We start from the raw sequence: 21,707 nt of genomic DNA, 5'->3' as shown, positions 1-21,707 counted from the left end.
GTATCAGATGCTGACTGTGACATTTGTAAGGAGACAATGATGATTTAGTGCATAACACCACACTGAGTACACACTGATGGCTGTAGGCCAGTTGCCATAATCTGTTTTTTTTACTTGTAGATTGCAGTGCTTCAGTCTCTTGAATTGTGGTTTGGTGGTTGACAAAGGTCTGAATCAGTAGGGTCTTTTCCTGCTGTTGATGGTCACTGAGGGGACTTTGGTTACCTGGCACTGCCCTCGTAGCATCATGGATTGTGGCAGGTGATTTGCAGTTGGTCACATATGAGCCTGCTGCGACATTATGTGCTATGTTAACATTGCTGGCACCTTACAGCTCACACACAAGTATCTAGAGTCCCAACACTATTCCTCTCTAGCCACAGGTCCCATACTGCTACAGGACCATCTTTGCAAATTTCCACAGGGTATTGTTTCGCATTAAAAGTAGCCAAAATTATAAAAGCCACCTCTTCTTAATCCTTAGTTTGCCAGGGAGGGAGATATGTTAATTAGAAGAATTGAGAAAACCAAGTACAAAGACCATTTTGCAAAAGCAGCTATATATTGCATTGTAGTATGGCCGACTGGTATTTGATAGAATAATGATGACATAATGCTAGTACTATTTTACCAAGATTATCCTCCAACAGAGTTATTAAAAATTCTGAATATAAAGTGGTACGGTACATGAATCCTTATTCCTAAACTAGAATGAAATTAGTTTATGAAAGAGGTGAGGCTTTAATGATTAATTTTAGCAATACGTATACTACTTCATAAGTCAACCTAGGAAATTCAAGTGAAATTAGATGTTCCGGCTAATTTTGACACCACTCAAACTTCAACAGGTCATAATGGAAAACTATGGGAAGAAATCACAAGGCTGTGGAAAGTCATCTGTGGTTGCTGCTGAAGCAGACTTTTTCAAATCAGTCCCCTTTAAACTTCATCGGTGCAATTACTGTCCCTATGCTTCAGCGAGAAAGGATGTTTTAGCTACGCACGTCCGAACCCACACTGGAGAGAAACCGTATCAGTGTCCTGATTGCCTTTCTCAGTTTGCACAGAAAGCGACCCTCAACAACCACATGCGTATCCATGCAGAGGAGAGACCCTTTGTGTGTTCTGTCTGCTGCCAGGCATTTATTCATAAAAGGAACCTTAATGCTCATATGTTACGCCATGAAATAGCATAGCAGTGAAAGAAGTCCTGAACAACAAGATAGAAAAATACTGTTGCTTAATCTGTGTTATGCATTTCTTTTGGGGAATTTGCTTGTGTAGTAGTGCTAAGTCCCAATGACATTGAATAGAGGTTTAAAATTTTTACAAAGTGTAAGATTACGGTTCACTCCTTTAATTTTTGTATATGTTCAGATTTATGCAGTAGATGTAGAATTTAATTTGTTGATTTATGTTATTTCTTTTATGTTGATTATAGTATACGTGGTATTCTAATGTTTTAAGATTCTATACCCAAAATAATCTATAATCTAAAAATATAAGTAAAGCAGTTTATGATAATTACTAATTTTTTAAGTCACCACTAGAGTTTTTAATTGGTAGTTACGTGACATTTTTAATTTTAAAATATGAAGTAGAATACAGTACGTATTTCAGTTGATATGGCTATATAGTTGGACATCTTTCAAGAAACCCCTAAATTTTTTCCAATACATACAGAGAAAACAGTTTGTTCCTAATTGTAGAGTGGGTTTTATGGCAGTTTTTCCAATTTTAATCAACAGTGATTTTAAAAGTTTGGAAATGCATCCATGAATAAAAATTGTGCCAAACTCATCAATATTTTCATTTATGCTTATACGTACAGGCAGTCTCCAGTTATTGCAGGACTCGGTTAATGGCGATCTGGTATTATAGTACTTGTCTAGTAATGCACCGAGTTTGGTTATAGGCGCCTTATTGGGTTATGGCACCGTAACATACCTAACAGAAGTGTCCTGCTGACTCCTGCTCTACTCTCTCTCTCTCTCTCTCTCTCTCTCTCCTCTCTCTCTACTCGATCATTATCTTCATCATCCTGAAGTCAGGTACGTACTGTCTACTTTGCTGAGGTTTTCTATGCAGCACGGAGCAGTATGCTTAGAGGAAAGTTACATTTCTGTTACCTTTGGGGACACACTACACTATTAAGTAGGAATTGAAAGACCAGTAAGAAAGAGTTACAACATTATGGATGAAACAGAAAGGTAATTAGGTTATTTAATAAAGATATCCCATTTATAGAGACTGACAGCAAAGACTTCTTGTATCGGAAAAATGGACACTGATGAGGAAAATGAAGGAAACTTTGAAAAGTTGTAACAACGTAGGTAGTCCCTTGGTTATTGGGGGGTTTCCATTCCGACGGCTTGATAATGAGCAAAAATTGAAGATAACCGAAAATCAGTGATTTATGGCTCCAATAACTGGATTTTGGCGCCAGTAACCAGATTTTGGTGCTGATAACTGGATTTTGCTGTTGATAACCGGTTTATGGCGCCTTTGTTAGGTATACAAGGCAGTCCCCGGGTTACGACAGGTTTGGCTTACGACGTTCCGAGGTTAAGGCGCTTTTCAATTTTATTCATCAGAAATTATTTCCAGGGTTACAATGCCTACAACGCTCATCCGGCACAAGAATTATGACACCCAATGCAGTTTACATAGTTTTCAATGCACACAAAGCATTAAAAGTAAGGTTTTCTTAGGATTTTTGGTGATATTCCGGCTTACGACGATTTTCGGGTTACAATGCGTCTCAAGAACGGAACCCTCGTCATAACCTGGGGACTGCCTGTATATTGACAGTAATAACCGGAAATCGGCAATTTATGTCTCCAAAAATCGCCAATTTTCACTTCTAGACAAGTGCCATGAAACCAGATCCCCGATAAGTGAGTCTGCCAATAATCAGGGACTGCCTGTATTCAGATATACTTGCACACAGTAAGGGGGAGGATCTTCTTATAAAATGAAGAATTGGTGGAGAGAAGAAGGAGTATCAGGAGACTGGAGAAAAGATTGAGATGATTGTGATGAGAAGGAAATGAAGAACAATCGGTCAATAAGAAGTAAGTTTGGAAGCAGCTGAAGACCTGTAGGAATGCTCATGAAATAAAAAAGAGAACGTTACAGAGGAAGGTTCTGGAACCTAATGCCGCGTAAAAGTGGGGAAACACTGTTACCTTATTTCTACTAATCTAATTTGGTTAATGTGTATACTATTGACAAAAATTTAACAAACTGATTCTTGTTAAAGCAAAGTTTGTGAAAGAGAGTTGTGTAGAATGAAATCTGACGACAGCTAAAATTATGCTTACTAATATGTGATAGGGGGAAGGAAATTACGCTGTGTACTGTGTGAGAAATGTGAATGTCTAAATGGTAAATATCTTGGGAGGCTGAGACATCCAGACATGAAATGAATTTCCATCAATGGTAGAACAAAATCTGAAACTTGAGTAGTGTAACACAGTTGACCCCACAGATTCACGGGGGATGCTTACAACACCCCTCTGCAAACTCTGCAAATAGCTAAAATCCGCAAATACGTATGTACTTTAAACCCCTCCAAAAATACTTGGAATTGCCTAGTTTGATTGTTCAAATACAAAAACCCTCTTAAAAATTCTTATACCTTACTGTTTTATTTGTTTTATGACAAAAGTGCATTTAGTTATGAAAATATGAAAATAGTAGAGCAATTAGTGCATATTTCGCATTGAAAAACACCACGAATAGGCGAATTTTCCCCAAACAGTGTGTAGTATGCGTATATGTTTCATAAACGAATTGGCGAATCAGTGAGTCCCCGAATCCAAGAGCTTCACTTTATACCGTAATTTTCCAAGTTAATAGGAAGTCTTGCAAAAATTGACAGCCTTTTTCACATACCAGGCATGTATTTCAGTAGTCGTAGGTTTGCAGAAATTGAGCCTTGTACACCACTGACCATACCACCTACTGATACATTCCAGATTGCTCATTAAGTTAGCCCAAGCTTTCATCATGTTTGGGAGTGGCGAATAAGTGCAACGAAGTTATATAATTTGCGTGCTACATATTCTATTGTGTTTTATCTTCCAAATCAGCATTTATTCATGTCTGTAAAATCTCCATGTTTTGTATTAAAGTGATTTTATGAAGTAGTGACTCAGAATGCTCATGCTTTTCCATTACATTTGATTCACATATTATTTGAAGTCCATTTTTTATAAAAAATATTCTGAAGGTTTTTATCTGGCAGTTCACATCATCATCCTAAGAGAAATAGCACTTGGCTTGTTCCTGTATGGCAATATGTACATAGTGGTGATTTTCTTGCAATACACACAAATCTGTTGAAGACAACATGTAATGACCAGTATGCCATGAATGTTATGGCTAGTCTGCCATGAATGGCGAGGATTCACTAATATTTTAAATCTCATATCAGTTATTTTGTAATTTATATGTTTAGTAGTAGAATGGTGGCTTCAGCCAGCATAAGACGCTCAAGCATTTATAGGATTTAGTCTTCCACACAAAAGCTGATTTTAAAAATGGTATCTTTGCTAATAAGATTATTAAACACTGATGATCTTTTGAAAATATGGCAAGGGAATAATTTAATGTATAGTTAATTTAGACAATCTGACTTTTTAATGGAAGTACTAAAATTTGTAATTTAGAGAGCAAGTAATTTATTTTGTCAAAATTCCAAATATTTGTTTAAGGAGAAATGAAATAAAAGTGCTTTATGGTGTTTGAACATACAGTATATTGATAGCTCACTAATATGGTTTAATATTTTTCTTATTTTATCAGTGATGTATGTAAAAAATTTTTATAGCATGTATTATGTTGCCTTTGGCTTATTTAGTATATTTTAAATCAGAATTTGAGGAATGAAAAGTAATAGAACTCCCAAACTTCTACTGCAGGCCCTTGAAGAGGAGAAATCTCTTCCCAGAGGAGCATCTTCCGTGGGTGTAGCCAATGTCCAAGCAAGTTTGAATTTCAGGCTACATCGATGTCCTCACTGTAATTATTCCACGTATAGAACTGACACCCTGAAGATTCACATTCGTACTCACACAGGGGAGCGACCATATACCTGTCCCCACTGCCCCTCTCGATTTGCTCAGCAGGGAACTCTGACACATCACATTCGAACTCACACTGGTGAAAAGCCTCATGTATGTTCTCGTTGCCAACAAGGATTTTCTCGTAGCAGCCTTCTTAAAAGTCACATGCTTACTGTTCATGGGGTCACACACAGCCAAGACAAGAATTTAGAAGCGGGCAGTGGTCCGTCGCCAAACATGGACAGTGAAGGTAGTGATAGTGGATATCCCTGGCAGTGGCGTTGAGCCATATCCTTGGTTGACTTTTTCATGCTGTGCAGATCCTCCTGGGAGCAAGTACATTGTATATGAATTTCATTCAAGTGATGTAAAAATTCCACCATGTCTGCTGCATTTTGTGGATTTTGAGGAACTAGTTTTTTTGTGTAATTTATTATGGAAATCATGGGACACCATGAAATAATTCAGAAGGCAACCTTTGTTAAGCTTTGCATGATGGAAAGTTTAGTTATCAAATATACATATAAGTTGAGATTGGCATGATGCCATAGCATATACTATTATCTATATATAAATATATACATATAAATTTAAGTATGTATTACGTAGTTAGGAGGAAAAAAGAAGGCTGTTGGTTCTTATCTGTGCTGACAAATGATTTATTGATCTGCAGAAGTCCTAAAGAAGTGCAATAGTTAATAAATTGTTTGGTTAGAGAGCTGGGTAAAATAGAAACTAAAAACAAAAATAAAAGTAATGGTCAGGCTGAATAAGATTTGGATATGAAATAGACTGAAATTCCACATGAAAGATTAAACATGAGTCTTGTATGATCTGTATCGCTGTATGAACATCAATCATGTTGTGATAATGAAACTACATGGTAAAAATATTTTATCGACTTGAAAATAAACTGTAAGAAAAGTACATGTATTAGGATTCAGATGGCCGTAAACTTAGAAACGATACCATAAGGGAAGTTCTGGAAATTCAATATGTAGTTAAGGCAATGATAAAAGGGAGATCGACATTAGCACTTGAACATATCCTTTGCATAATCTGTGGGAGAATAATACATGTTAGTGATAGTGTCAGCTGGCCTTTTGCAGGCACCAGAAGAGTTGGAAGACCTGAACCTACTTTGACGAGATCTGTCAAAAAGGGAGCATGGACATTTGTGGACGATAAAGGGCAGGAAAAACATAAGTAGCACAATTTCACAGAGGTCCTTCGCACTGTCTATCGGAGACAATGGCGATGATGATGATGGTGAACTTTTAAACAGCCATCAAGGAATCTTTATTATAAATATTATAAATACTATGTATTGTTCACTAGCTTATTGCTTGCAAGTAAATTGCTGAAAGATTTTGTATTATGTGTGCTTCACTGGCAAATATAGCTAGAGGAGGCTAAGTCAGTGTTACATCTCTTAGCAAATAACTTTTATTTTTCTGCTGTATCTTCTTTAATAGTTATTTCATGTGAGTATATGAATACATCAATAAAGTCACATTCAGTCACAGATGTTGTTTGATTCAGAATGCTTTCGTTCTAGTTTTGTATTCTATATAACAATAAATAATAGTAAAGTGACGATTTATCAAGACATCTCATATTCTAAATACTATGTATACAGTATGTTAACCTCATCTTACATCATTTAATTGCTTCAGGGTATGATTTTAGTAAACTATAAAACAACCTAGGCAAACCTCTATAAATAACAGTGATATATATTGCTAATAAAACAGGTTGTTTGATAGTTCAAAATATTTACGGTAATCTCTTTTTAAGAATACATTTTAATTGCTTTTGAAGTTAAAAAAATGGTTAACATATACCTGATGGATGAAATGGATGTGCTACCTTACAACCTGTCATACAAGCCTACATAATACACGTACCCCAGAGCCAGTGGCAGTTGTGTGAAAATCTCTCCAATTCTTTCTTTCATCTCTTGTTACTGTATGTACATAGTAATTTTATTTTTTAATTTTAACTTTTAATTTTTGAGGAAAGTCTTTAAGCTGCTAAATTCAGTAATAAATGTAGCAATACAGCTATTGTTATTATTATATTATTAGCTGAACATGCATACAAAAGCAAGATTATGTATTATTCAAGTTGTATCTGTATTACTATACAAGCATGAATTATGGCATGACAGTAAAACTATAAAAGATTTTCAAGTTTGAGAATAAACCTCTGAGAAGTGTGTTGGGTGTCAGAGTACAGAATAAAGATAGAAGTGATACCATGGGAAGTTACGTAAGTTCCACGCAGAGTAGATAATTAAGAAATGAATGTGGTATGGAAATGCCCTTTCCAGCACTCCAGGGAGAATAGTATGTGATAGTGTCAACTGGGCTCCTGTGGGTACCTTGCTTAGAATTGCATGGATGAGAACTGTGATATGGATGGCTAGAAATGAGTGGAGACTTGTGGGAGATAAAGCACAGAAAAGACAAGAGTTGCAGAATTTTATAAATGCTCTTTGTGTTGGAGATGATAGTGGAGAATGTAGCTGTCAGTATTTAAAAAAAATTTTTTTAACAAGGTTTGGTATTATGTTCTTAGAATTATATTTGAAATCTTTGAGCTTTATAAGGACTACTGTCCTCATCATTATAGGGAATGAAACTAGGCTAGTTTCATTTCCTCTGACAGTGACGATAGTAGCCCTTGTGAAGCTAAGAATGAAAAGCATATTTTTAATAAGATTTAACATATTTTCATAAACACTATCTCCTATTGCAGTTAGTAATAATGGAAAATGAATTAAAGGTACAGATAGGACCAATTGTACAGTATGTACATATATTTAGTATGTTGAAATGCATACTGACAATATATTTTTTAACTTCCTGTGCTTGTTTTACACCTAAATAACAAGCTCGTGGGCAGCAGGTACTTCAGTTCAAAGGAAATCCCCATTTCACTTGTTAGTTCCTTCACTCCTTATTCGTGTGATTGTAAGTAGGTTTGCATTGTGTGTTTTTTGAAATTGTAAATTTTTTAATTTGTATTCTTCATAGGTAACAAACCTGAGGTCTTAACAATAGGATAATCTTCTAGCACCAGCTGGAAACCGGTTAAAAACAATAAAAAATTGTAAAGCAAGGATGTAGGTCACTGACCAGGTCTTGATTTTCTTTTGTTGAAAAATAATTATTTCTTATATTATCGTTTTATATCCCTGAAGTTGTCAGAATGCATCTTACTTAAAACTTATGAAAATTAGGAATGTGTTTGTAAATGTTTTGCACCAAACTTTTTGCATCTGAATTAATTTGTACAGATACAAATTAAAAGCTATAGTACTTTTTTATGTAAATTTCATTACAGAAAATGATTTTATGTTTAGAGTTTGCTGATAATCCAATTTTTTATTAGAAAATCTCAGTATTTTAGTTGCATTTGAAGTAGCTAGTACATAGAACTGTATTGGTTAGCACACATTTCCTATTTCTCAGCAGAAATGAGGATGCAGGAGAATCTCATTGATTTATGGAGACATCTAGGTCTTGATGATTTAAGACGGCTCGTTAGGGTTAAGTAATGCTTTGATCAAGTGTGATTTGAGGTAGATGATGCTAGTTGGATGGGGATGAGGCTGATTAGGGATCATTCGTTTTCTTATGCATTTTAGTTGGAGGTTTGGCTGTGCCTCTTCTCTTACCAGCTTACTACGCCTTTGTGTTTATGAAGGTGGTTTGGTAGCTTCAAGTACTGATTCGTACATGTAACTGGCTTGCCATTCTTCTGCCACCCTTACTGCCCACTTTCTAGCAAAGTTCTTGAAGATAATACAGGCGGCCCGCGGTTAACGGCGCAATCACTCAACGGCGAATCGGTTTTACGGCGGTCGTCAAAAATATTCACTAAAAAAATAAGGCATTTTAAAGGTATCTTTACGGCACAAATTTCAGTTAACAGCGCCGCTAGCGCCGTTGTCTAACGAGTCCATACATTTGTGGAAATGCCGTTCAGACCATAAAGGTTATGCAAATTATATTAACAAATTTTATGGAGAGTTATTACGTAGGTATTAGGGTAAAATATATGCCTCTGACGCTGTTCTATGCCGAAAATATCGAGTTACATTAGTGCAAATTTAGCTATGGATGTGTCGATTCATAAATGTTCATGCTTTTGTTTAAAATGTGTATGAAAATGTATTACGTGAAAGGCATTTTTATTTCTGTACAGAAATATGATACAAAGGCAGCTTTTGAAACTGCCCTTCACATTATCAAATACGATATTTTTTCATGTTCTTTCTTGTAAGCCGCCGCCTGCCGGTCTTCCGAGAATATCGATTTAAAAAAAGTGCAAATTAGCGATCGATGTGTCGATTTTATAAATGTTTATGCTTTAATGTTTAAAATGTGTGTGAAAATGTATTACGAATAGGGTATTTTTATTTCTGTGCAGAAATATAATAAACAGGCAGCTTTTGAAACTCCCCTTCAAGTTATCAACTACGTTGTTTTTTTTCAAGTTCGTTCTTGTATGCTGCCGACTGCCGCTCTTCCCGAAAATATCGAGTTACATAAGTGCAAATTTAGCTATGGATGTGTCGATTCATAAATATTCATGCTTTTGTTTAAAATGTGTATGAAAATGTATTACGTGAAAGGCATTTTTATTTCTGTACAGAAATATGATACAAAGGCAGCTTTTGAAACTGCCCTTCACGTTATCAAATACGATATTTTTTCATGTTCTTTCTTGTAAGCTGCCGCCTGCCGCTCTTCCGAAAATATCGATTTAAAAAAAGTGCAAATTAGCGATCGATGTCGATTTTATAAATGTTTTTGCTTTTATGTTTAAAATGTGTATGAAAATGTAATACGAATAGGGTATTTTTATTTCTGTGCAGAAATATGATAAACAGGCAGCTTTTGAAACTCCCCTTCAAGTTATCAACTACGGTCTTTTTTTTCAAGTTCGTTCTTGTATGCCGCCGTCTGCCGCTCTTCCGAAAATATAGAGATAAGAAGAGTGCAAATTTAGCGATCGATGTGTCAATCTTTCAAATGTTTATGCTTTTCTGTTTAAAATGTGTATGAAAATATATTACGTAAAGGTATTTTCATTTTTGTACAGAAATAAGATACAAATTAAGGCAGCCTTTGTAACTACGCTCCACGTTGTCAGGGGATGTTTTTTTTCCTGTTCGTTCTTGTCCGCCAGTTCCGAAAAATGCATTGTGTTATTTTATTAATTATGCATCTTTTCCATAAATCCTTTAAAAAGTTATACATTATTTCACTGTATCCAAGAATATTGTATGTATTCTACTATTATTGTATTTTAAAATACTACGGCAAACTTAAGCCCGTATTCCGCGGAGCGGCCAATGTTGTGGTTTGAAATCAGCTGATGAATACGAGTTTGTTTCACCATAACGCAATTCTGAGCGAATGCTCTTGCTTCTAGTTAGCATAAACGAATATCTATATACTTGACTTATATGAGACAAAGTTATTTTTCCTTATACAGCGTGTTTTTAGGTGGAAATATTTATTGAATATGTCTCGTTGTGAATGTGAACTACTATTTTTTTCGTTAACAGATTACGTTGGCGGCATGTTTATTGCGTAAAAAATTGCGTGATTCCGTTCGCAATAATCCTTTATATCATCGTAATACGAACTTTACGTTATTTATCTTATATCGGCGTGAAACCAACAGTAAAATGTGTTCTTTCAAGCACAGTAGTTTTGATTAAAATTATTTTATCTACAGTTGTGTGTGATGGCAGACGTTTACTGCAGTTTTATCCTTGTTGCCGATGTACGATAATAGTCATTAGCAGCTTGAACAGTTTTCTCAGCTTCAGTTATAACTAGGTTTAAATTTAACGGTATATTTCCCGGTTGATCTTTAATCTATATTGATCTCTGATCTATAGCGAATAAAGTTATTACATTAAGATATCTCAGTTCTATTCTATACATAACGCCATTTACAAATACGGCAATGTTGCACTGTAGTACGATGATCGAAATACAAGCCAAACAGATGTTATCCAGTTCGGTTGTACTTAGAAAAAAAAAAGTCGTTTCTCGTTCGGTGTTCATGGCTGTGCACGTTCACGCAACGAGTATAACGTTAAAACCACCACACTTTCATCATTCTCTTTTGCTGTTATTGAACTTATGTAACTAGAAGATGGATAAAGTTAGGCCATTGTAACTTTGACTTTCATAAAATCGGACTATCGTAAGACTAATGATCATAACCTGAACACTACAGCTACCTGTACACTGTATAAACTTTATTATATCTTTACAAACTCTAGACACCCACATTTACTGTACAGTAAATTCTATAGTACTATACTGCATAAATATAATTTTACTTATTGCGCCGTTGTGGGATTACGGCGCCTTTGACTGGTTTAGAGTTTCGAAAGAAGGTGTGCGGCGGCCGTAGGCTTTAAAATCGCTCAACGTCGAAAATCGCTTGGCGTCGGTGGCCAGGAACGGAACCCCTGCCGCTAACCGAGGGCCGCCTGTACTTAGGTTTTAAAAGCTACAAAGAATTAATGGTAGTGTATTGGAGAGAATACTAATAGCTATTTAAGTACATGCAGTGCAGCAGCATTTTATCTTCTTTAAATATAAGGGAGTTCTTTTTTGGCAGGTTGGTGGAATGTCTGGTGTCAGCAACGAGATTGGGTCTGGAAAAAATGTGAAGATGCACCATGTATTTGTTGATACAAGTACAGGTTATAGGACTTTTCGTTGTGAGTTCTGCTCCTATGCAACTGCCAGGAAGTCCCATATACTGGATCATATTCGTATTCACACTGGAGAGAAACCTTTTGGGTGTCCATACTGCAATGCACACTTCTCACAAAAAGGGGCTCTGAACAGCCACATACGCACTCACACTGGGGAGAAGCCGTTCTCATGTGATTTTTGTCATCAGGTCTTCGCCAGGAAAAGTCACTTGAGACATCATTTGGTAGCAGTTCATAGGAGGGATGCGTTTCAAGATTGAGATACAATAGGCGAGAGAGGTCCTATTTAGATTTTGTGTTACAGTGTAGGATAAATTAACAGAAATGAAAAACATTGTAAATCACAACATGATCAGCTTGTTTTACCACACAGGCTATACATCAGGCTAAGGAATTGGGGATCTTGAGCTGTGCGGGGGATGCGTAATAGAACCCCCCGCGAATAGTTGGAACCCCTATAAAATTGCTAAAAACAGCCTATTTTGTTAAAGCTCAAGAAAAACCCACTAAAAATTTTATACTTGTTTTTTTTAATAGTTTTATTACAAAAAGTGCATTTTATGATGATATTGATATAAAAACCCCCAAGAATTTGTGGATATTTCTCATAGAAAAATACCACGAATGTGCGAATTTTCCACGAATAATGCGGGGAAACGTTCCCGAGAGAAATCCACGAATCCGGAGAACGCGAATACGGGGGGCTCCACTGTATGTGTTATTGCTGATGTTTCGATAGAGATGTGATTGATGCTATTAGGAACAAAGATTCTTCATAAGAATTGTTACGTGACCCTTGGGGGGGATTAGTGCATTGACTTAGATTGTGGTTATTGGTGGACTTGGTTAATGGCCAATTTGATGGGGCTTGTCTAGTGACATAAAATGGGCGATTTACGGCACTGTAACGGGCCAAGCTTTGGTTATCGACGCCATTATGGTGTCATAATATACCTCACAGAGGCTCCATTAACTGGTTATTGGCACCATTAACCGAAACATGGCGTCGTAAGTGCCATAGATCGCCGAGTTTCGGTTAATGGCGGTTTTCGCTTATTAGCACCCCACTGGGAACGGAACCACAGCCGATAACTGGGGACTGCCTGTATCATACTTTCAGGGCAGAGTTTTTCTTTTATACAACTTTTTTGAAAATCAATTGCTCTACAGTGCGTTTTCTGTTCTCATTCATCAGTTTCTGGTGAAAAGTATGCATACTACAGGCAGTTCCGGGTTATGACGGGTTCGGCTTACTACGTGCCGTGGTTGAGATGCTTTTCAATTATATTCATCAGAAATTGTTTCCAGGGTTACGACGCCTACAATGCTCATCTGGCACAAGAAATATGACTCCAAAATTGCAAAATAATCAATAATTGAAGGTTTTTTGGACAAAAAATGCAATAAGAATGCAGTTTACATATAGTTTTTAATGCACCCAAAACATTAAAAGTAAGGTTTTCTTAGCATTTTTGACGATGTTCTGGCTTACGGCGATTTTCAGCTTACAATGTCTCAAGAACGGAACCCCCGTCGTAACCCGGGGACTGCCTGTACTTCCTTCTTCCATCTATTGAATTTTGTTGACATCTGTTTCTCCTTATGTCATTATCAATCGACTTAAAATCTGACCTTTCAACTTAGTATTTATATCATGGTGTGGGAAGAATGACCTTGAGGTATGGGTACTGGTTAGTCTAGGGATTAACAGCTTAACTATTTCAGGGTGTTGCTTTGGGTACAAGAACATAAGAACGTGTATGCCAGTAGTAAAAGTGAAAGTTTAAACATTTTAAACATGGTTAAATAAATATTCAAAATATAATACCATGTGTTTGTTTCTTTAATGTATGTGTGTTTAAAATTTTGTATAATGTTACGTATTGGTATGTGAATACAGAAATACAAAAAATACTTACAGAAATTAAAGAAATACACATCAGAAATACAGGAATAAATAATATTTTATACTGTACATAAAAGTACAAATAAACTAATGTCGGTTTATACATAAATGTGCATAATATTAAATTTGAGTGTGTGTCCAAATGGTCTATGCTGATTAACGGCTGGAGGTTCGTGTTGGATGGGGCCTCAGTGACCTGAGCGAGCATGTTACTTGGCTTTCGCTGGGTTCTCTCATGTCCTCTAAGAGGCACAATGTTCCTGGTTGGTTGGGGCATGCTGTCTGGTCCCTGTTGGCTCACGCATTCCTTCTCCTGCTGGAGGGGAGTATATGATCTGACTCTTGTTAAATATTCAGGGTTGGTTTCTGGATAGTGATGCTTACCACTATGGTTATTAAGAGGCAACCATAGTTATCTATTCTGTGCACGACCTGGGTGCCTTCTATCTGTTCTTGTTGAGATGGCTGCCTGCCGATAACCGTGGACTGCCTGTACTGTACAGTCAGTTTTATTAAATTTTGTATACTTAAAAAGTAAATAAATGTTGGGTATTTTTTTTAAGTAGTACTAATAGGGAAAGTTATGTTTAGAAACTATCTATGTTTTTAACAACCGCTATAGAAATGCAAATAGTTACGTATAGTGATAAGGTATTGAAGAACATATTATCTCAGATTTTGTGTTGGATATTTATGCCTTTTTTTAAATTTAATTTTAATGGAGAATTGTTCACCACCATAGCTTAGGCAGGTCTCATTGGGGTTGGGGGCTAGGGTTCATCAACGCTGCCAGTGGTCCTCTTATGTACCATAAGGTAATATGCTGGATCTAGAATTAGCTGTTGTAATACATTTATTACCCACAAGATTGTAAGAGCCCTAAATAGATTTTACGTTACATGTGTTCGCATACCATAGAATATATCAGGGCTGACTACTTCAGTTTGACATAGCATATTAATATTTTCTATCGCAAGTCCTACTCAAAATTTATTAATATAAATAGTATGGTTTCATGATTGTCATCAATTGGAGGCAAAAAACGGTCCTGTTAAAAAACTTTTAAGTACATATGCACAGTCTTATTGTAGGGGATTGCAGTTATTGATATGTAAATATGCTAGGAATATTTTATATCCTTTGGCTTTTAGTAGGTTTCTTAATGAATCTGTTTCGAATTTTGCAAATTACTAAAAGTACAAAACTTTAACAGGAGGAATCTCTGAGTTTGAGGAAAGATTTAAGCATGATGGACTCCACACGTTATCACACTGATGCATCTCGAAAAATACACACGTGCCTCATCTGCTGCTACTCGACTGCCAGGAAACACGACATAGACAAACACATTCGCCGGCATACGGGTGAAAAGCCGTTTGCATGCCAGTTCTGCACAGCCAGATTTGTTGAATCAAGTAGCTTGAAACAACATCTTCTCAGTCATACCGGAGAAAAGCCATTTGCATGCTTGGCTTGTCCATTCACTTCAAAAAGAAAAAACTGCTTGATTAGGCATGTATGGAGACTTCACCAGATGGTGATGTGTCCAGTTTGTTTCCAATGCTTCTCAAGTCAGGATGAGAAAAACAAACACATCTCTACTCATGGTGCAGTACCTTTCAGTCCCCCTCTGTGATAAGTTTTGAGGACTGAGAAACTAGATAGTGTACACACTGCCTAAATTTCACGTTTAATAAGTTATGAAGTATGTCATAGAATGCTGTGAACTGCAAAGCTGTTATTGTGGCTAGCAAGTTATAGTATGTATAATAATACTACATAACAATTGTATTGATACATAAGTCAGTGATATATTTGGAAACATTTGGAAGTACCTATGTACCGGTAGTCTTTTCTGTTTATGTATAAGTAACGTAGGTTGGCAATGATGTCAGTAATTTAGCAGTTAAAAACAAGGAACTATACTAATAGAAATGACAAAAATTATGTTGAATTTTGTTCAAGTGCATGAATATTCTGAGGTAGTCTCTTTACAAATAGATACTGTACAATATTTAGTTTGCACTACGTACATACTTACAGTGTGGGAAGTGTTACTTCAAGTTCAGCCAGTCCCCATTTATTGGGGTTTCGTTTCAATGACTTGATGATAAGTGAAAAGCGCCAACTTTTTTTTCTGTGATTTTTGGCGCTTATTGGCGTTGATAACCAGATTTTGGCGCCCATAAACAGTTACTGGACCTGTTAGGTATGCATTAGTGCCAATAACCAGAAATCGGCGCATTTTGGCAACAACAATTGCCAATTTTCTTCACTAGACAAGCCCCTTAAAAGCAGATAACTAACACCACTGATTATCTGGGACTGCCTGTGTATGGCGTGAAATTTTTTTTTTTTTTTTTTCTATAAGATTATATCCTTTGATCACAGGAGTATGTCTTCTCCAAATGTTGAAGTGTAAATAGTAACTTTGCCTAGCATAATTATACCATGATTAAAAGTAATCAAAGATTGAAGGTTGGTACACAAATTCCAGTTGAAGAAAACTGAAGGGAATTTGTCTGTGCTCTATTTAGTAAGTACTATAGTAATCACACACAACTGAATGTGATATATCTTTGGATTACTGAATCTTCTATAGTGAACAGTAGCAGAATTTGGGCAGTTAAAAAAATATTAAGAAAAAAAAAAGTTATTAGATCGGAAAGTGATACAGCAACTCCTAAACTTTTCAGATTTCTTTACTTATCAGTTACATTATGTTTATGGTTAATCTTGACTGGAGTTTTCAATTTAAAGTACAGACATGACAATTTTGGCTAAAAATCACTTGGCATAACTTAATTGTGGGATATTTTGAATATATCAGTACAGGTAGTCCCTGGTTATCAGCTGGGGGTCCGCTCTTGGCAGGGGGTTGATAAGCAAAAACTGCCATTAGCCGAAACTTGGTGATTTATGACACTTATGGCTCCAAGTTTTGGTTAATGGCGCTTCTGTTAGGTATGTTATGACGCCATAACTCTATTATTAGCACCTTATGGCCCCAATAACTGAAACTTGGCCCGTTATGGCGCGATTTTACGGTACTAGATAAGCGCCATAAACCTGGGCCGCCATTAACCGGGTCCGCCGTAACCAGGGACTGGCTGTACGTTGTCTATACGTATTATGGGTCTTCGTCATTTGTCAGAATTATAACTTTCAAAGAAGGCCAGACTGAAGCATAGTAAAGCTGAGGGATTTGTGGTATTAGTTTATCATGTGGAGCAAATTGTGGCAGATGAGAGAATTCATATTTGTTGGAACTATTTCACCAAGTTAGGAACAAATCCAGATGTTTCCCACGTGTGATGGCCTTTTCTTCTTTTCTTACTAATAATGAAACGGCTTTGACATAGATCAGGTTTTGTGGTGATTTTCCAGTATGTATATACTGTATATTTTTGTGGCCTTCTACCATGATTATTATACAGGAGTGTATACTATATACATTTAAGCAGAGACTGTAATTTATGACTTGACTAAAATGAAGGTCACTTTTGACAGGGGGAAGGAGTTAGCGTTGCCAGTGGGAATTTACGGTGGAGAGAAGATTGCGGCTTTCACACTGACCCCCACACGAGGAAGCACGTTTGTACTATGTGTTCTTACAGTACTCTTATAAAAGGAAATATTGTGAGGCATATGCAAAAACATGGTCAAATAAGGCAGTTTGCCTGCCAGTTTTGCTCAGCAAAATTTGGTCAGAGAAGTAATCTACAAAGGCACATTCGCACACACACTGGAGAGAAGCCATACTTGTGTCCTTTTTGTTTTAAGGGATTTATTAGGAAAGACCATGTTGATCTTCATGTGCAAAAGCATGTCAGAGAAAAGCAGTAGGAACACTCTCTCTCTCTCTCTCTCTCTCTCTCTCTCTCTCTCTCTCTCTCTCTCTCTCTCTCTCTCTCTCTCTCTCTCTCTCTCTCTCTCCAACACTGTACACCTGTATTAGAAAAGTTGGCATGTAAGGTTGCAGTTGCTAGTCTTGAAAAATTCTTTGGCACAGTATATTTTATATTATGATAAAGTGCTATATGTACATTGTAAACTACTGTATTTTTTGTGATACATATTTGTATATATTGTAAAGTAATATTTTGATGGGTAACCCAATTTAGCATGAACAACATCAGAAATTTACAAATGTTTTGAAATTTATTCTGGGTGGGAAGTTGTTTGTAATGTTATATATAATATACTCAGATGTAACTTTTCACCATTACTTCATTTGTTGTGTGGCAATTATGAAGGAGTTCAGGGAGTTGAATTGGTCAAGTTGTTAACATCTACCTAAGTTTAATATGTGCACATTTGTAAAACTGCCATATTAACTTGTTAAATTTCCTGGTACATATGTGCCCTAGTGTTAAATAATATTTATCATTACAGTCTTGAATGTGAGTTGCATCACCTGTATTCAGGTCGTATAAAATAATTTGGCTCTATTTTTATGGAATTTTGTTTTTGTTATTGTTTCATATTGAAGAGTTAAAAAAATTGCCGGTAGAAATTCTTTTAATAAGGAAAATGTATATTCAAGTTGCATGGTAATTTAAGCATCCATGGGTAATTCTTGAACTGGTATCTCAATAGTAGCGCATAGTTCATCTAGGTTTATCGACGGCCTCAGTTATCGAGGATCCAGTTTTATTGGGCTAGTCTAGTGCCAAAATGCGCTGATTTCCAGTTATCAGCACTGTTAATAGAGTATCGTTGCTGATACAGACCTAACAGAGGTGTCATTACTTACTGTTTCAGAGCAGTCTACTGTTGCCTTTTGATGTGATCATGTTCATTAGAGCCTGAATGAAACTTGCCTAAAATTTAAGAAAATGTACTCACCCAAGGAACACTAAAAAAAAAAAAAAATGAACAACAAACTGGATAACCCACACCTTACTTTAATCACTGTTAAACTTGGGTGTATGATATTCTTCATATTAATAGAATTCCCACCAGCAGTGTCCTTACTTCTCCACTTACGAAAGAATGACAAATATGAGAGAGAACCTTTTTTTTTTTTTATGAATCATCAAGAATTTATATTTAAGGTTCAATCAGAGGCAACACTCGTAATTTCTGTCTGATTGATGCCATCAGCAGATCAATAGAAATATAACTTGACCATTAGACCAATTAAAGTTTGATAAGGCAACTAAAAATTTTAATCTTTTTCTCGTATTGTGACGTGGAATTTGCCATTATTTTTGAACTTTTTTTTTTTGCCTTATAATCTTGATAATGTTGAATTAATAAAGAAAGTTTATTGCTACTGTATTATCTTTGGATGTTTAATACGTATATGTATGGTCATTATGTTGGAGGCCACGGTAATTTGGTTGTAAACATTGTTGGGCTCTTTATGTAGCAGGAGTAATAAATTTGTGAAATAAACTTACTTGTGTCACTTATTATCCTTGAAAGGATGTGAATCTCATGTTTTTGTATCATACTTTTCCATACTTTTTATGTTTAAGGTATATCTGTTAAATTACATAACACATTTGGTATTGTTTTGACCCTCTAACTTTGTATCTGACAAATTAAGATCAGCTGTTTCAGTTTGTTTAACTAGAAATTTATTTGTCCTTGTAGGATAATGCCAACCATTCTTTTAATGTCCCTTGTAATCCCTTTTGGGTGAATTCATTAGTGTGCAAACAGTATTTGTAAGAGACAAAGCCAAAATGAGTAAACCAGAGAATATGGTGCTCTTATGGGATAAAATGACAAAAAAATAGATGCTGAAAAATATGGAAGTTATAAACCTGATTCTAATTTAAGAAAAAGAGTACAGGCAGTCCCCAGTTATCAGCGGGGGTTCCGTTCAGAAGGCTGATATGCGAAAATCGATGATATCCGACAATGGGCGGTAATGGGGGCCGATAATCGGTTAGCGGGTCCTCTGCCAGGTACGTATTGGCGCCAGTTCTCTATTATTGGAACCCCGCCCATAACCAGGGACTGCCTGTACTTACGAGATAGTCAGATGGAAATCTGTGACTGGTTAGAATCGTAATTGATTTAAAATTTCTTGGATGCTGAATTCTTCCAGCCAGAACACTATTCCCAAGAAAATATTTTGAAGAGTGTCACTAGATATGACTTCAGTAAATACAGAAGTCCAATGTACCTAGCAATTTAGCAGGATTGGAATAGGGAAATCTGGTGATTTTGAAACTTTCTCCCCCCCAAAACTTTTTATGGCAAAGGGTCTTTGTCAAGTCTTTGTCCTTGCCATGAGATTAAACTCCTGAACAATACCAACACGTATTTATTTTTCCAATGTATTTTCATCATGTTTGTGTAAAATATTTGAGTGCTCATTATGGGAAAGAAATATTCTTGGTTACAACCAGTGGTTTATTTTATAATGAAAAAGAATTGTAGAAAATTCAAATTTACACATGTACGTACATATATAGCATTTATTGCATTTCTGTCAGCATGCAATACTTAAGACATAAGTTTTAGCATCTTTGTGTAATTTGTGTTAGCAAGGGATATACAATACAGTACTTCAGTTTCATGTTGAGTTTTATTCTTTTTAAGTTTTAGTGCTTAAGGTTAAAACTGATTGGCCTTTTGACTAAGCAGAAAGTCTTTCTGACAGGAAGGACTGAGCAGAAGTGCCACTGAGCAGCCAGGCTGGCGAGTCATCCAAGGCGGCATCCCTTCAAGTTCACAGATACCTCAGAAGGCAAGTCCTTATTCTGCTGCTTCTAAGATTCCCTTCCAACTTGGTTTCCAAGATGAAAATGCTTCTGATATATCTAAGTTATCCAAGTTAATGTGTCCTTATTGCCCAGCTATGTTCACGAGGAGAAATCATGTCATACAGCACATGCGAACTCATACGGGGGAGAAACCATATCGGTGTCCCCAGTGTCCTGCTGCTTTTGCTCAGAAAGGAAATCTCATAGTCCATATGAGGACTCATACTGGAGAAAAACCTTTCTGGTGTCCATTTTGTGAAGCCAAATTTGCAAGAAAGAGTTCCCGTGATACTCACATTGCATCATCGCATGCTAAAGAGACTTCTGCTGCATTACAACAGTAGTGTGGTTGTCCTTTTAGTGTAATGGAGTGTTGAACTGGCAAAGGAAAGATGTCATTTTTGGCTCAATTCAGAAACTATCTCTGACAGTGTTAGTGCCATAATCTGTGTGTAGAAAAAAGTAATCAAACTTCAGTGAAGTGTGTTCTTCGATGTGAAGATGTTGTGTCTCACTTGTTTTGATGATTTCACTTGTTAGAATCTGCAAGTCATATTTTGATATGTACATTATGTATGAAAGTAATTTAAGTATATACGTATTTAAAAAGTTATTTACATTATTTTCATAGTAATTGAAACATGCATGTTACTTACAAAATAAAATCAATTTTTTGCATATAAAGTACATATTGCATACTGTATATGCAACTATACTGTAAATTTTTGGTTGCTATTATTTTTATGATGACTATTTTTATGTATCCTTTTGGTAAATAAATAATATAATTTATGCCTGACTTTTTTTTATGTCAACTACACAGCCTTTCTTTCACATTTGGTATTTTTTGTCCACAACTTGTCTGTAATGAAAAATAGACAATATATCATTATGCAAAATAGGTGTGAAGTCTGCTTGAAGGACAACATATCACACATAACCATTGCTGATATATGGGTTCTTGTTATAGTTAATGTACGTATTTCATGCGGTGCATGTTTGGGTTTTGCTTGCTTCTTCTTAAGACATATTATAAAAAGCCCATTTGCCCCAAGAGGAGGTGGCTAGAGATCAGTGAGCCACTCTTAAATTAATTTTCAGTTTTAGAATCAGGGATGAGCTTGCTGGTTACAAAAGTTCCACAACATACGTAGGAGCCAAATGCATGTCAGTCCACCTTTTATGTCTTGCACCATTCTGTCTTGTGTTCTGAGGGCTGTTGGAACTTTCTTAGTAAGGCTCTTTTGCTTTCATTT

At 36.1% G+C, this 21,707-nt stretch overlaps 1 protein-coding gene across 20 annotated transcripts in view; it reads left to right on the top strand.

Annotated features, from left to right (window-relative positions):
- The window catches only part of LOC135205404 (zinc finger and BTB domain-containing protein 7B-like), a 202,942-nt gene that overhangs the window by 53,158 nt on the left and 128,077 nt on the right, over positions 1-21,707 (top strand). Inside the window, exon 5 of one of the 20 annotated variants that reach the window (XM_064235909.1) lies at positions 20,349-20,903. The exons of 14 other annotated variants lie outside the window; for them this stretch is intronic. In XM_064235909.1, coding sequence (XP_064091979.1) covers positions 20,349-20,795 — 447 coding nt within the window. In that variant the 3' untranslated portion in view covers positions 20,796-20,903. 5 more of the 20 variants (XM_064235928.1, XM_064235913.1, XM_064235923.1 and 2 more) reach the window with 5 other exon arrangements.

The sequence above is a fragment of the Macrobrachium nipponense genome, chromosome 24 (assembly GCF_015104395.2).
Source record: "Macrobrachium nipponense isolate FS-2020 chromosome 24, ASM1510439v2, whole genome shotgun sequence".
NCBI lineage: Eukaryota > Metazoa > Arthropoda > Malacostraca > Decapoda > Palaemonidae > Macrobrachium > Macrobrachium nipponense.
Note: the sequence above shows the minus strand (reverse complement) of the source record. Positions and strands in the feature narration are given on the sequence as shown.